This window comes from Bos mutus, chromosome 25 (genome assembly GCF_027580195.1).
Source record: "Bos mutus isolate GX-2022 chromosome 25, NWIPB_WYAK_1.1, whole genome shotgun sequence".
In the NCBI taxonomy this organism is placed as follows: domain Eukaryota; kingdom Metazoa; phylum Chordata; class Mammalia; order Artiodactyla; family Bovidae; genus Bos; species Bos mutus.
In genome coordinates, this window is record NC_091641.1 from 2,111,644 (window position 1) to 2,127,798 (window position 16,155).

General features: G+C 44.5%; 1 protein-coding gene across 1 annotated transcript; it reads left to right on the top strand.

The window, feature by feature from the left end:
• The first annotated feature begins 3 nt into the window (after window positions 1-3).
• On the top strand, window positions 4-16,148 carry CCZ1 (CCZ1 homolog, vacuolar protein trafficking and biogenesis associated). The gene is made up of 15 exons (XM_070362400.1): window positions 4-195; window positions 1,136-1,233; window positions 1,327-1,420; window positions 1,821-1,898; window positions 2,956-3,003; window positions 3,580-3,663; window positions 5,007-5,182; window positions 6,781-6,862; window positions 8,758-8,819; window positions 9,125-9,236; window positions 12,731-12,764; window positions 13,337-13,454; window positions 14,231-14,389; window positions 14,656-14,783; window positions 15,830-16,148. The coding sequence occupies exons 1-15, from the start codon at window positions 82-84 to the stop codon at window positions 15,883-15,885; spliced, it is 1,443 nt and encodes a 480-aa protein (XP_070218501.1). The 5' UTR covers window positions 4-81; the 3' UTR covers window positions 15,886-16,148.
• Window positions 16,149-16,155: the final 7 nt, after the last annotated feature.

Consider the following 16,155-nt stretch of genomic DNA (forward strand, 5'->3'; position numbering starts at 1 on the left):
GAGGCGGAAGTGCGGTCTTCCGGCGGCAGCTGTCTCTGGGCGGGCCGAGGGAGGCTCCCGAGGCTGGGGGGCCGGGCCGGGATGGCGGCAGCGGCGTCCGGGGCCGGCGCAGGAGCGGCCCAAGAGAAGCAGTTCCCGCCGGCGCTGCTGAGCTTCTTCATCTACAACCCGCGCTTCGGGCCGCGCGAGGGAGAGGTAAGTGGAGCGGGGCCGCGCGCGGGCGTCCGTGGGTGGCAGAGGGCCCCGGGTAGGGGGGCTGCCGGATGGGGTCCGGCCCGGGCAGCCGCGGGGTGCGCCTGGGGTCGTCGCTTGTCAGTCTCCCTTATCGACTGGCCTTTATCGGACTGTTTTGTGCTGGGTGTGCTGCAGGGCCCAGACAACGCGGGCAGGGTCTGGTTGCAGGTCCCAGATCAGTGCCTGTGTATTGAGTGAAGGTTCGTCGGGTTAATCACACAGGTGGAGTCTCTCTTCCCTTTAACATCAACCCTGGATGATTAAAGTTCAGCTTTTGTCTTTGTTGCTGGAAGTCCCCCGCCTAGAAACTAAAACAAGAGTAGGAGACGGTAGTCCTGTAATGCAGGCTTGGCGGATCTTCGGAAAGTTTTTTTTCCGAATTAATAAGTTAAGTCGGATGGGAGCGGATGGTTTTGTTTTGGTTTTTTTATCATTACTTTTTTAAGGTGGGGACGGTAACTTCCTCAAAGGATGTCCGGCGCCAAGTTTTGTTGGCAGGAAATCACGGTCCTTTTAAAGGCTGCCAGTCCAAATGCTTGTGAACTTGCTGGGTTTAATTTGTGGGGAGGTGTATGTCTGTGCACGTCCACACACTTGTTTCTTACAAGCGTTGATGTATTACAAATTAGCATGGAGAAAGAAATCCAAAGATGGAGTTTTCAGCATCGTTGTCTAATTTAGTTCAGATGGCATACGACTTAGCAAATATCACAATTGCCTTTCATTCAGGTGGGCGTTTGTTACACCCTGAAGAGAAGATAATCTTTGTTTTTCTAAAAGGGGCCTTTGTTTTGTCTTGCCAGCTAGCACATATGACATGAGAGGTTGATACCAAGTATTGTCGACAGCTAAGACAGACAAACTGCTTATGTCAATGTGATTCTCTCTCTCCATACTTTAGGAGGAAAATAAAATTTTGTTTTATTATCCAAATGAAGTAGAAAAGAATGAAAAAATTAGAAACGTTGGATTATGTGAAGCTATTGTACAGTTTACAAGGTAATATCTTTCAATGTGCTTTTGCAGAGCTCAGTGAATTCTTAAAACCTCCACTGGGGGATTGTCGCTAACATATTCTTTTACCGTTTTTAGGACCTTTAGTCCATCAAAACCTGCAAAATCTTTACATACGCAGAAGAACAGACAGTTCTTCAACGAACCAGAAGAAAATTTCTGGATGGTCATGGTATTTACATATATAGTACACTTTTCTGAATTTGTATTATACAGTTATGTGTGATCTTTACCGTTAGGAATTCAGGGAAGTCCTCTGGTCATTGCATCAGAGGAGAGTTACAGTACTGCAGCTGCTGCTGCTAAGTCGCTTCAGTCGTGTCCGACTCTGTGCGACCCCATAGACGGCAGCCCAAAAGGCTCCCCCGTCCCTGGGATTCTCCAGGCAAGAACACTGGAGTGGGTTAGTTACAGTACAGTCAGTAGCAATTTAAAAATCAAACTCCTGTTTGGTGTATTTGTTTTTGGGGGCTCCTTTAAGAAATTTTGGTGTTGGGACGTGTTCAAGTTTATTTAAGTTAGGGGAAAATTTAAAAACGCATATAATTGATTTCTTAAATCAAAATTTGTAGGTTGTTCGGAATCCTATCATTGAAAAGCAAAGTAAAGATGGAAAACCAGTTGTTGAATACCAAGAGGAGGAGTTGCTGGTAATGTGTCATTTTTTATTTCATATTTTTAGGAAAAAAATTGTTACTATCTTGAGTGACTGACTTGTTCAGATTTAACTTATGTCACTTTGGCAGAAGTTTCTCAAGGTCAGCACAGGGGAATGTTGTGCTTGTTGTTTCCATGAGCACAATCTTATAAAAACGTGTATGTGCTGTCTCTTACCACTGCCTTCCTCTATTCATCCGTGTTTGAAGCCCTCCTAAAAATTAGACTTGTTTGCTCAGTCTTGTCCAGCTCTTTGCAACTCCATGGACTTAGCCTGCCAGGCTCCTCTGTCCATGGGATTTTCCAGCCGAGAATTACTGGAGAGAACTGCCGAACTAGGCTTCAGTTCAGTTCACTCGCTCAGTCGTGTCTGACTCTCTGCGACCCCATGCATGGACTGCAGCATGCCAGGCTTCCCTATCCATCACCAACTCCCAGAGCTTGCTCAAACTCATGTCCATTAAGTCAGTGATATCTATCCAACTATCTCATCCTCTGTCATCCCCTTCTCCTCCTGCCTTCATTCTTTCCCAGCATCAGGGTCTTTTCCAATAAGTAAGTTCTTCCCATTAGGTGCCCAAAATATTGGAGTTTCAGCTTCAGCATCAATCCTTCCAATGAATATTCAGGACTGATTTCCTTTAGGATGGACTGGTTGGATCTCCTTGCAGTCCAAGGGACGCTCAAGAGTCTTTTCCAGCACCACAGTTCAAAAGTACCAGTTCTTGGGCGCTCAGCTTTCTTTGTGGTTCAACTCTCACATCTTCACATGACTACTAGAAAAACCGTAGCTTTGACTAGACGGACCTTTGTTGGCAAAGTAATGTCTCTGCTTTTTAGTATGCTGTCTAGGTTGGTCATAGCCTTTCTTAGGCTTACGGGTTCATAATTGAATTTAAATACCTCTTCGTTTCAGCACACAACTATTATAGGCCCATGTGTATGAACGTTATATTGCTTTACCAAGAGTCACTATACCTTTACTATGCAATCGATAATTTTTTTGTTTTCCCTCGAATGAGATCTGTGCTGTTTCTGTGGTGTTTGTAGGACAAGGTTTACAGTTCGGTGCTCCAACAATGCTACAGCATGTACAAGGTAAGCACGGCATGTTCTCTAGGTTGAGAGTCCAGCCGATTACCCCAATTTACGTGGGTCATTTAAAATAATTCTTAATTCTTTATCATGACTGTAAGGTGACTACGTGTCTGTTATGGGGAGGAAATAATGGGGCCTGTGAAGCAGTATTGAGGTTTATGCCTGTACCAGTTCATGCAATAAAGAGCCCTTTTCTCTTCCCCGACTTGTCCTAAGAGTATATCTGCATCAGTGAATGATAGAATCCATGTTCTTAAGGAAGGTAGAGAGTGCAAAGATTTGTACGATATAAGAAGTCTAGCAATATTATTTATATAAAGTGAAACTTAGATGTGAGTTCAGGTTTTTTAAAAATGCCCAGAACAATTGGGTGATTTTACAGAAATTTCAGTATCCCTTAACAGTGTTTTGGTATTTTGTGACTTATAACTCAGACTTTCTAATGTAAGTATTTTCTATATTCAAAAAGAATTGCGGGATGAAATAAGCAGAATTATGTAAAAGAGAAAGAAGAACTTGTTATATTGGGAAATTGAAGGACAAAAATTTTTTTTTCTTAATCTTTTACACCATTAGCTTTTTAATGGTACATTTCTAAGAGCCATGGAAGATGGAGGTGTCAAGCTCCTAAAAGAAAGATTAGAGAAATTCTTCCATCGAGTAAGTATTCAGAATTTTATTTGTAATCTTGGTAATTATCAAACTGACTGTTAGAGAAATACAGACAAGTTTGCTTCTCACATACAAACAAACCTAGAAATTGGAGTTGGCGTGGAGACTCAGGCATAGTGGGACGGAATCAGACCAGTGAGGAAATAGGTTAGATTTGTTTTTTTTTTTTTTCCAGTTTTAACCTTTAGTTTATTTTTTATTTATTTATTTTGCCACATGGCAAACGGGACCTTAGATCCCTGACCGGGGATCAGACCTATGCCCCCTGCATTGGAGACCCAGAGTCAAACACTGGATCGCCAGGGAAGTCCCTTGGTTTGTGCTCGTGAATCAGAGCTTCCTGACAGTTGTGCCCAGCTCCTTAAAGCACCTTGGAGATGTCTTCTGGCTTCATCCTTGACCCACCTGTGTCTGTCAGTGTGGGCTTACTCCAAAGCAAAGCAAACTTCTTGGGGTGGATTGGTTAATTAGCAAAGTCGCACGTTCTCATGGATCGATTGTGTTCATTAAACATGCGTCATCTGTACTGACTCAAGGTGAAGTGTGCGGCTGTAACACAGATTTTTTCCCCTTAGTGGTCATGAGTGTGACCTTTCTCCCCCTACATTGTTCTCCTTTTCCTTCAGTGTCAATTTTGCATATTTTACCCTGAAAAAAGTGAAAGTGTGAGTCACTCAGTCATGTCCAACTCTTTGCAACCCCATGGACTGTAGCCCACCAGGTTCCTTTGTCCATGGAATTCTCCAGGCAGGAATACTTCCCAACCTAGATTCTTTACCATCTGAGCCACCAGGGAAGTATCCCTGGTCAAATTCAGTGTGTCTTAGAGGAATGAGTCTCAACTGATCTTTCTCCCGGTACTACTTTAATGTCTGTTTTTCAATTATTTTGTTTCTATGAATTACTTTTCTTTGTTTCTTCACTTTAATGATCATAATCATCGACTCTGACTGTCCCCTGGTTCCTGTTCTGTCTGTATTCCTCTCCTGTCCACCATCACTGACTGCATGCCTTCCAGTGTGATGTTAGTATAACATGGTCCATAATACCATGTGCAGAGGTCAGTCAAATCTGCATAGCACTAATAAGGAATTAACACCTCACAGAGAGAAAACACAGCTGAAAGGACACTAATGACATTGAACTTAATTTTTTGAAATTGGTATTGATTCCATATCCAGTTCCCTGTGGTTCACCTCCATGTTGATCTTGTAAATGTGCTGTTTGCTAGTGTGTAATTGTACCACAAATTAAGACTGTTATTTTCAGCTGCCAGAGTACTAGCTTCTATGTGCTATTAGTAAGTTTTATGCTTTATTTATTTCCTGCAGTATTTGCAAACGTTGCATTTGCAGTCCTGCGATCTACTCGACATATTTGGTGGGATCAGCTTCTTCCCATTGGATAAAATGACTTATTTGAAAATCCAGTCCTTTATTAACAGAATGGAAGAAAGCCTGAGTATAGTCAAGTACACTGCCTTTCTCTATAATGATCAACTCATCTGGTAGGTACTCCCATCTTTTAGGATCATAAAAACAGCAGTGACTGGATTGATAGCAGGTTGTCAAACTGGAAATAACAGCCGGGGGTGGGGGTGAGAGTGGGGTGGGGTGGGACGCGCCTTTTTAGATATTGTCAAAATAAGGCAGTGATTGTTTAAACCAAAATTAAGGTAATTTTGTTTAAAATTACTGAGCAGGGGAGTTTAAAACTGGTTCCATGAATGATGGAGAAAATGTTAGGTTTACGACTCCCATTTTGATTTTGGTATTTTTCCAAAAACATCTTCAAAGAACTAGCATAGTAAATGTGATTTTCATAGTTTCTTTTAAAGAAGCTACTATTTTAAAACATCCAAGAAGTTAAAGGTACTATAAAATCAGGAAATTAACTCGCTGTCATCAAGCTATATTTGGGTCTTGTCTCCTAGGGACAAAAACATAATTTCTTTGATAAAAGTGTTGCTACTTAAGAAGCAAAGATAAACTGTTACTAAATGTTCTCAATGACCGAAGACTAACCCCGGAAGAGCTGTGTGAATGTGCATGAGCCCTCCGGGGCCCCAGCCTCGTTGGGGGCCGAGCTGTTTGCAGCTGAGGGGGGTCTGCCCTGGAGGAGCCACTGAGGTTCCTGGGGGCGGGGCCCGCTGAAGGCCCTCTCGCTCAGAGCCATTCTGTTTTGGGGTTTGTGTTTCGGGCTCCTCGTTTGTGCTCTGTGAATGTTGATGGCAGGGAGTGTTCCTGTGCTGACAGACCAGGCTGCTAACATAACCTGCGACTTCCCTGGGAAAGAAGAGAGGGCCTCAAGGGCCTTGGGGGTGTCACGCAGAGGCTTGGTTTCTATCAAGGGAGATTTCAATTTAATAGGAAAAAAAAAACCCAGATACAGACTCATTGTTTATATCCTTACCTGAAAAACTGATTTTTTGGAGAAGGAAATGGCAACCCACTCCAGTGTTCTTGCTTGGAGAATCCCAGGGATGGGGGAGCCTGGTGGGCTGCTGTCTATGGGGTCGCACAGAGTCGGACACGACTGAAGCGACTTAGCAGCAGCAATGACTATATAACATCCAGCTGAAGACTAGCCAGGAGGGTACTCTTTCAGCCCCCTTCTGATGCCTGTGTCAGAAGCTTTCTCTGTCTCCTTTATACTTTAATAAAACTTTATTACACACACACACACACAAAATGAAAAACTGATTTTGGATCAAGTCCAACAACGCCTGCTGGATTCTGTGCACTTTTCCACGTGCCACTTACTTTTGTCTCATTTCAGAGTGGATGGTTTCCCTGAAAGCTTGTTTCTTTCTCTGCCCACTTTTTGCCTACTCTGAAATTGAGAGAATTAAAACCCACGTACATGTCTGAGACATAACAGGACCAAGTTCCTTGTCCACAGCGTACACTGTATTCAGGGTGGTGGGTGAGAGAAAGCGTGACCAGTAGCCCAGAAATCTGGTACCTGGAGCAGAGTGGCCATCAGCTGCTGACGCTCCCTGGATAATCCCACGTAAAGAGTCAGAGGTGATGTTTAATCACAAAACAATGGGAAGATGGAAGACCAATTCCAGGCTTTTAACACAGTACTTTTCTGATGTTGCAGGAGTGGATTAGAACAAGACGACATGAGAATTTTATATAAATACCTCACCACGTCTCTGTTTCCAAGGCATATCGAACCTGAGGTAAGATGGGGTACTAATCTCTAGAGAGATGGATAAATAGGTACTTAGGGGAGTGGAGGGACGTGGTGGGGGGCAGTTCTCATCTACAGTTTACACTGTTAGTGTGATGTTCAGTGATGGAGCTGTCTGTCGGTATCCACGGGGGCGTGCTAAGAAAAACCCTGATACAATGTAAACGTTACATAAGTAGGTGCCAGCATGTGGCAAATTCAAATTTTGCTTTTGGAAACTTTGAAGCTTTTTCTCCCTGTTTTCAACCTGCAGTTGGTTGAATCCACGTAACATGGAATCTGCAGGTGTAGAAACCTCTTGTGTCACTTAGCATGGAGAGCTACGTATGCCAGCTTTTCTGCATTTTGTTCAAATGCAGTTGCAGAGGTGTAAGAGGGAAAACTGGATCTTTAGGCTGGGTTCTGGGAGCTCTCAGAATGCCCGCGATCTTGGACAAAACAGTGGTCTTTGCACCTACAAACAGGAGATCCAGTCCTGAGTTGATTTTATACTGCCGCCTGGCTTTTCCACTATGGCACTGACTCTCCCACTTTTCTGCAGAAAACTGTAAATAATACCACAGTGCTTTCCCCAAAGCATCCATTTTTAGCTTTAATTAGGTAAAGTATTCATAAGCCATGAAATTATCATTTTGACCCAAGGGTGAATGCGCGCACACGTGCACACACACACTCTCCGTTGCTCTATTTTTTAAGGCCATGCCTTGAAACAGGAAAACATCTTTCAGATAAGAAATCTCAAGGTTTTGAGAAGGACCCAGTCCTGCCCTGACTTCCCTTCTGGGTAGTTTGAATATAGTGGCTCACGTTGCTGGAGTATATGCTGTACACCAGACACAGTATACGTACCCAGAAAGCTTGCGTTATCTCATGACATCCTGAGAGCTGGGGACCTCACCTCCATCTTACAGAAAGGAGACCCCCATGACTCACCCAGTGCCCCCCAGCTAGTAAGTGACAGAGCCAGGACTTGATCTCTGGGTCCGCTTGATGCTAAAGCACCTGCTTTCAAGCACACCCTCAGAAGGACCCTCAGGAGACTTTCCCACGGAGGGGCAGTGCTGTTGTAGCAGCTGAAAGCTCTTGCTGCTTTATTAAACGTCTAAAGAGCCAGACTTCTAAAACAGAAGCGTACAACAGGGCAGCGGGAACACGGGCACGGGAGGACTTGTGTCAGCGCAGGCTGCATCTGTGAGTTAGCTGTGTGTTTTTACTGTCAAATTTGACAGTGCTTTTCAGTCTTTCAAGTTGTATGCTAAAACCTTACATAGGCTAGAAAAACATCAAAAAGTTTTAGAAGAATAAACTTCAGCTAACATGCCTGTTAGATTTGGATTTTTTTTTTTTTTTTCATTTCCTACACATATTGAAATAGTGTATCTTCAGCAGAAGAAACCAGGAATGTGATACAAATAAAAACCTATAAGGAGGCACAGTGTCATGACCAAAGGCAGGGACTTTGAAGTCAGACAGGCTTGGGTTTGCTACCCGGCCCCTCCACTCAGGAGCTGGCCGCATTGGTGAACTTCTTCAAACTTCAGTTTCCGCTTCTGGAAAATTGGGAGAGGGCATTCCCCACAGGGGTGAAACAAGATGAAATTGAGTAATTGATGTCATTGCCTAGCACGCGTCAGCCTTCGGTTATTGCTGTCAAGCCCGTATGTGGAACTTGGGGTACAATGAAGTTCTGGTTAAAACCAGTGAGTCCTTTCTGTTCCTCTGTAATCCTTCTCCCCCTGCCGCTTTTTTTTTGGTGGGGATGAATATGGGAAACTGATACAGATACATGGCATGGAGTCAACCAGTAGATACGAATGCTGTTTCTCAAAGCGTTGAATATAGAAAATCTAAGAAGTCACTTGTCGATATTAAATCTGTTTACAGTTGGCGGGAAGGGATTCTCCAATAAGGGCAGAAATGCCAGGAAACCTCCAACACTATGGAAGGTAGGACTCCTGCCCTCTGATGGACAGTACTGGATTTTATTATCTTTTCTGGTAAAGATAAAATCACAAACACTGAACTGCCTTTGTGCTGCTTTGCTGACAATAATCAGCAAAGGAAATCCTTTTGGTTGCAATGAATTAAAACTATTCTTTTTTTATTTTCTGATATGGTGTTTTCTAAGTAGTGTCTAGCTTCCCCAAAAAAAGGGGGTGTGTATTACCACCCTTTATAGGAATGCACTGTTTATATATTCCTGCTTATATCTGCCTGATTGAATCAACGCATCTCTGTGCTTGCTTTTCAGATTCCTCACTGGCCCCTTGAACCTTAATGATCCAGAAGCAAAATGCAGATTCCCCAAAATTTTTGTAAATACAGACGACACTTACGAAGCTCTGCACTTAATTGTTTATAAGGTAACAGTCGTCTCTCACTCCAGGGTTACAGGTCGATGCTAAAGTAGATCTTTCTGGCACAGCTTCCACCAGGTACACCAGTTGGTGTGCAGGCCTCTCACATGATCCTTGAAACAGTGTCCTCGCACGTTCTGGTTATTGTAAAACTCGAAATGGGTGCTTTCTGGAGTAAGAGGTTTATTCTCAGTCCCCGTGGAACAGCTCCGTGATTTGTGAGAGGGTCACTGTCTGCGGCCATGACTCACAAGTCCTGCATGTGGACAGGTCAGGCCGTCAAGGCCACTGTCGTTTGACGCCTGCCCCCCCTTCAGTGGATTCTGCCTCCGCTCTGCTTTTAAAGCTGTGGGCTCGCTGATTCACAAGGATAGTCTGAGTTTCCGTCGGGATACTGTCTCGTCAGGATGTAAATTTACGTTAAAGCTGTGGGCTCGCTAATTCACGAGGATGGTCTGAGTTTCCGTCGGGATACTGGCTTGTCAGGATGTAAGCTTACGTTGTGTGGTCACTACACTGTTTCAGACTCTCTGCGACCCCATGGACTGTAGCCCGCCAGGCTTCTCTGTCCACGGGATTGCCCAGGCAGGAATACTGGAGCAGGTTGCCATTTCCTTCTCCAGGGGATCTTCCTGACCCCGGGATTGAACCCATGTCTCCTGCATTGCAGGTGGATTCTTACCACTGAGCCACCAGGGAAGCCCCCTGTTTATGTCAGGTTGGGTGGTTTTTATTTGGCTATGTTGGGTCTTAGTTGCGGCACAGAGGGTCTTTGATCTTCGTGACCAGGCTCAGGCTTCCAGCTGGCCTCTGGACAGTCGTGCAGACGGCACAGTGCCTGTTTCTCCCAGCAGAGCCAGGTGACAGAGCGTAGGGCGTGTTGCCTTCCAGGGAGGCTCACCCAAGCCTTGACATCCAGAGACTGGGTGCAGGCCCCGCTGACCACCCTCGTGGCCGACTATCTGTAGCTGGCCTCCCAGAGACCTCCCAGAGGCCCAGCTGGCCTGCGTGAGCTCAGGGCCATGAGGGGTTGCTGGTCTGTTTTCTTTCATTTTGAAGTCTTCCCTTGGTCTGGTTTTGGTATAAGGTTGATATCCTGTTTTTGAAGGCTTTCTGGAGGACAGGTGTGAATTCTTCAAATGTTTGGTTACAGTAAAGCCACCTACGTCTGGACTTGTCTTTGGGGACGTGTTTAACTCATTAATCTCTTTACTTATTATTGGTCTTTTCTGATTTTCTTTTCCTCTAAGTCAGTTTTAATAGTTGTATCTTTTTAGGAATTTGTCTATTTTAGGTTGTTCAAGTTGCTGGTGTCAGTGTTGTCATAATATATAGGCTTGTACTATTGTCTTTTAAAGTCGGTAGTGCGGTCTCCCCTCTCATTCCTTTTAGTCACGTGCGTCTTTTCTCTCCTTGGTCTAGATGGGCCAGCTAAAGGTTTTTCAGTTTTGTGGTTCTTTTCAGAGGATCGTCTTTTGGTTTCATTTTTTCCTCTTGTTTTTCTGTTCTCTGTTCCAGTTTATTTCCGTTCCAGTCGTCATATCCCTCCTCCTGCTTGCTTTGTGGTTGGTTTGCGCTTCTTTTTTCCAAGCTCTTAAGATGGAAGGTTGTTACTGATTTGAGGTCTTGCTTCTTTTTTAATATATGTATTCACAGCTGTAATAAAAGACTAAAATACTAAGTTGTAGTAGATTGCCTTTTATAAGCGTTTCTCCATCTGCTGTCTGCCCTGAGGAAAATTTCCCTCTGGAAATTTGATTGTTTTTTATATTTTTCTCCAATTACGATGTTTCCCTGGGGAGAGAGATTATTAATATGTGAATCAGGGCGGTGAATCGGGCAGGATTATCCATGAGTTGACGGTTGTTGAGAAAGTGATGGTCCTTGGGGTTCGTGTGTTACTTTTCCAAGTACATTTTTAATGTATTTGAAATTCTTCAACTTTTTTAGTAGACTTTAAAAGGGCTGTTTTTTTGTTTTCTTTTCTTTAAATAAATTTCTAAGGGGTCAGGCACACAAATGTCTGATGGCAGACACAAGGGAGGCAAGCTGGGTCGGGGTTCGGGACCCTGTGTCACACAGAGGGGCCGCGTCCCAAGGAGACCAGGTGGTGGCCAGAGGGAAGAGCCGTGGTCCCAGGTCTCTTGATGCCTGAGGAGAGGCTGGAAATTGGGATTTTGGTAGCAAACTAGTTGGCATCTAAGTCAGAATGACTTGAAACAAAAAGAAAGACCTATATTGGGTGGAACCGGCCTATAAGCCACCCAGTCTGCAGCCTCTTTATGGGCAAATAGTAATTACCATTCAGTTACAGAGGAGCATAAATGTCATTAGCTTTGACCACGCACACATGAAGTGAGAGCTGAACAAGGCTGAGAAGGGGAGGTACGGAGAGGTGCAGGGCACGGGGAGGTTCATGCCCTCATGAAAGAGTGGCTGTGACTGGAGGCGTGAGGACTGAGCCGTCTGAGGCTGCAAGGTGAGCGTCCAGCGGAGGAAGTAGAGTGGCTTAAACCGGGCAGGGGCGGGGGTGAGGGCTGAAGAGGGGCCGCGTCCGTCACGACAGCCAGGGTGATGGTGCTGGAGCCGGGGGCAGGGGTGATGGCTGAAGAGGGGCCGCGTCCGTCACGACAGCCAGGGCCGTATTATCTAGACAGTCACAGTGGTTGCCGGGGGAGCAGGCCTCAGAGGAGGAAGTCTTTTGCATTTTCATCACAAACCTGGGTTTTTTTTTGGCTGCCTTGAGTTCCTGTGGCGCACAGGCTTCTCTGCTTGGAGAGCTCGGACTCTAGAGCATGTGGGCTCAGTTGCCCCAAGGCACGTGGAGTCCTAGTCCCCCGACCAGGGACTGAACCTGTCCCCTGCCCTGGAAGGCAGATTCATAACCACAGGACCACTAGGAAGTCCCAAGCCTACATGTTCTGTTTTGGCCTTTTTTTTTTTTTTAACACTATTACACGACTTTGATAAATGTAAATATTTTTTGGCTGTTCTATTTACACTCTGGCTTGCTGTAGGTTCCCGCTACTTACTCCCATCAAAACTGCAGTATTTGCTATAATAAAAAAGCAAGCCAGGTGACATTAATTTACTGGGGTTTTTTCAAACACACACAAGCATATTAGAATAATGAATACACAGGTACGTATCACAGAGCTTGATTAACATTATGGTGATAATATCTCTCGCCTCTACACATTTTGCTTTTTTGTTAGCACGTTTTAAGTCATCCTGTCATTCCCCTCAGAGTTCATTCTGCATCTCTAACTACTAAGGGCGTCTGTGTTAGCGTCAGCACTGCCATTATCCTGCCTGACCAAAATAAATAATACTTCCCTAATATCATCTAATATCCAGCCCCATCTAGATTCCTTCAGCTGACTTTGGAAAGTCCTTATAAAGTTGATATGTTTAAAAAAAGATTCAAACGAGGCCACTGCGTTCGGTTATTTCAGTCCTCTTTTTGTACCACGTCCTAATCTTGGTTTCTTTCACCCCAGGCCATGAGCGCAGCTGTGTGCTTTATGATCGATGGTAGGTACGCACGTGTGTCTGAGCCTTGTCTCTTTACACTTTGCTCCCTTCCATTCCTGAATGATAGATATGTTGTCGTAGCAACACGGAGGCCGCGTTAAGCCCTATCGCCCATCGAGGGCTTCCGCTGTTTCTAATATCGCTAAAGTCCCAGCTTGCCTGCTTCTGTGCCTTCTTGCCCATGATGCGATCACAGGGAGCGCCCATCTCAAAGGAGCTTTAGAATTAGGTAATACCTGTATGGACCAACGGTACCGGGCCGTGAGTGCTGCTGTGGTGGTTGTTAAATAAGAATCTGACCTTCCTTTTACTGAGGGCAGCCAGTCAGTTTACCACCCCGCAGGGCATGCTGCAGTCCACATTGACAGTGCGATGAGTCTTTGCCTCTTTTTCATCTTAAATATAACTAATTCTGAGCCCTGTGTCTCTTCTATTTCGGAGGGGAGAGGGCTCTGATCATTTCATTATTTCCCAGATCAGTAGTTTGCATATTGTTAAGACAGTGAAGTGAAAATCGAGCTCGTTAACCCCTGGCCCCCGATACTCACTAGTATTTCTTGAATTACTCGTAGCCTCCATTCAGCCCACACTGGATTTCTGCCGCAGACTGGACAGCATCGTGGGGCCCCAGCTCACAGTGCTGGCATCTGACATCTGTGAGCAGTTTAACATCAACAAGAGAATGTCTGGGTTTGTACTCTGCTTCCTGGTTATTTTCAAGCATTTCACTGGCTTTGGGTGAATCAGGGTGGCTTTTACTTAGAACGTGGATGGTGTTTTCTGAATCCAGATAACACACGTGTTGATTGGCCTTGTCTGCAGGGCTTCCTAGGGAGCTGTTGCCGGGTTTTTCTGCCCCACAATGGTGGCTGGGGCTAATGCATCCCCTCTGCCCTCCCCGATGGCGGGGTGAGTGTGTGGGGTCAGGCCTGCCAGCTCCGCCCCTGGTCTTGGCCTCGTGCACCCCTCCCCATGTGCCCTGCCCAGGCTGTGAGGTCCACGCTGGCAGTGGTGGTCAGCAGGGCTTTGCTTTGTGCAGACGGAACGCACTCGGCCTCCTGTGCAGAAGTGTTCCCGGTGAAGCTGGCTGTGACGTGAGCCAGTCCGGGTTTTTCTTTAGTTGGCAAATAACTGAGTGACTACCGTTTATAAAACACTGTACTTGTAAGAAAATCATCACAGTTAAAATATTTTTGGTTTTTAAAATGCATACTTGAGCTCACTGGGAAATTCAGTCATATTGAATATGTCACAGATATCCAAGAAGTTACTGCCGAATGTTATGTCTTAACTGAGGTTCTTGATTTGAAGGCCTAGCCATTGAAAACACAACCTTAGCCATTGTACACACAGGGTTTTGACACTGTGGCTGTATAGTTGGGGTAATGCTATGATATTTCAGAAACTTTCTTTTCCGTGTAATTGTTCTTTCAGAATGTTACCATCTGAATAACATGTGTTCACAGGTCTGAAAAAGAACCCCAGTTTAAGTTTATCTACTTCAACCATATGAATTTAGCAGAAAAAAGTACAGTTCACATGAGGAAGACACCCAGCGTGTCACTCACATCTGTCCATCCGGATCTAATGAAGATTCTGGGTGACATCAATAGTGATTTCACAAGGTAATTCTCACCCCCTCTCCAGTTAGGTGTCTGCTCTCTAATGAGAATCAGCTCCAAACACCAAGTGATCCCAGGCCCCTTCAGAGGGCCTGACCACCTTCTTGGGTGAATGTCATCAAGCCCGGGAGTGGCTGGTCACTCACAGGGGACTGACTCCCTGACCTTTTCAGGTCGCTCAGGTTTCCTGTTTCTTATTTCAGAATGTTTGTCAGAGTCCAGCTGTACATATAAAATAAACAATTGGTCTTGAAACTCCTGTCTTACAGAGTGGACGAAGATGAAGAAATCATCGTGAAAGCCATGAGTGATTACTGGGTTGTTGGGAAGAAGTCTGACCAGAGGGAGCTGTATGTTATTTTGAATCAAAAAAATGCAAACCTGATTGAAGTCAATGGTAAGTAGGGTTTGGTGTCTGAGCAGAATTTTAATGCTGCTGATGTTTCACAGACTCTCTTTTCAGTGTGCTATGGAGCATGTAAACAGCAAACGTGACTGTTAAGGTTGTTAAGCAGAGGCCCCTGCTGCTCAAAGGAAACCATCACTTGGTCTCTTTTTCTGTAACTTAGTTCCTTGAAAATGTATGTGAAAAACTTGCCTATTTCTTGGGAAACTTGATACAGGCCAGAAGAAATTTATTTTCTCTAATGCTGAAGAAAAAAAAATATCCCATGGCTTTATACACCATGTAGTAAAATGTGCGTTTTGGGAGATCCCTGGTGGCCTAGTGGTTAGGGTTAATAGTTGCTGCATTGAACTTTTTGAAAGGGCTACCTTGAAGATGACAACCCTGGAGGAGCTATGGTGATTGGCAGTGGAAAGAATCAGGACGTGTGAAAAATCCTTAAAAATTTATTGACTTAAATAACTTTGCCTATGTTAATGAATAAAAAGAAACCTTTTGTGCAGAAAGTCAGCATAAAAAAAAAAAAAAAATAGTTGCTGCATTAGGAACGACGGCAGTTAACACACGCCTCTCTGAAAACGGGAATTGAGCTTAACGTCCAAAGGGTGGCGCCACTGTGGAGCTCCTGGTCCTCGGTTCAGGGCTGCCGCTCGAGTGTGTGCTTGTGTCAACTCCTGTCCTCGGCTCAGGGCTGCCGCTCGAGTGTTTGTGTGCTTGTGTCAGATTCCTCAAGATTTCAGAAGTTGTACTCCTAACCCCCAACTCATGGATGTCTGAGGCACTTCGGGTTTGCGCCCTGTCAGGCCCAAAGAAGAGATGCTAAATAGTGTGAAAGTCTCCTGTGTATCAAGCCTTTTTATTTTTCTCTCAATTTACAAACATATCAAGGCTTCTAAGATTTAAGGTCAAATTCGTTGAAGACCTTTATTTATCTCCAACTTTATTCCCAGAGAATTATTAGAATAAGGTACCGATCTATATCCTATAACCTCTTAAGTGAGAATTTCTTCCCTTACTGTTTTCTGTTCTTTTTGCAGAAGAGGTCAAGAAGCTTTGCGCAACGCAGTTCAACAACATATTCTTCCTGGATTGACTTGACAAGGGCTCCGCGAAACATCTTTTAAAAAGCAACTCAGCAGGCATGCTGTTTCCCACGGCTGGTCATTGGTCATATTATTGACTGGATTAATGACAATAGTAAAGCAATACTTGCTCTGAAGAGTCAAATTTCTACTCAGTCTGATGATTCCTGAGGTTTTTAGATTTTAAATATTTATGTGGAATTAAAGGTAGTCGGCTACACCTCTGTCATTCCATTCTTTTGACATTATGTGAATATTTTACTGGAAAATAAGACTAATAA

Coding starts and splice junctions, on each gene's coding strand:
- CCZ1 (XM_070362400.1), top strand. CDS start 82: ATGGCGGCAGCGGCGTCCGGGGCCGGCGCAGGAGCGGCCCAAGAGAAG. Junction 3,664..5,006: donor TAGAGAAATTCTTCCATCGA/GTAAGTATTCAG, acceptor TATTTCCTGCAG/TATTTGCAAACGTTGCATTT. Junction 13,455..14,230: donor ATCAACAAGAGAATGTCTGG/GTTTGTACTCTG, acceptor ATGTGTTCACAG/GTCTGAAAAAGAACCCCAGT.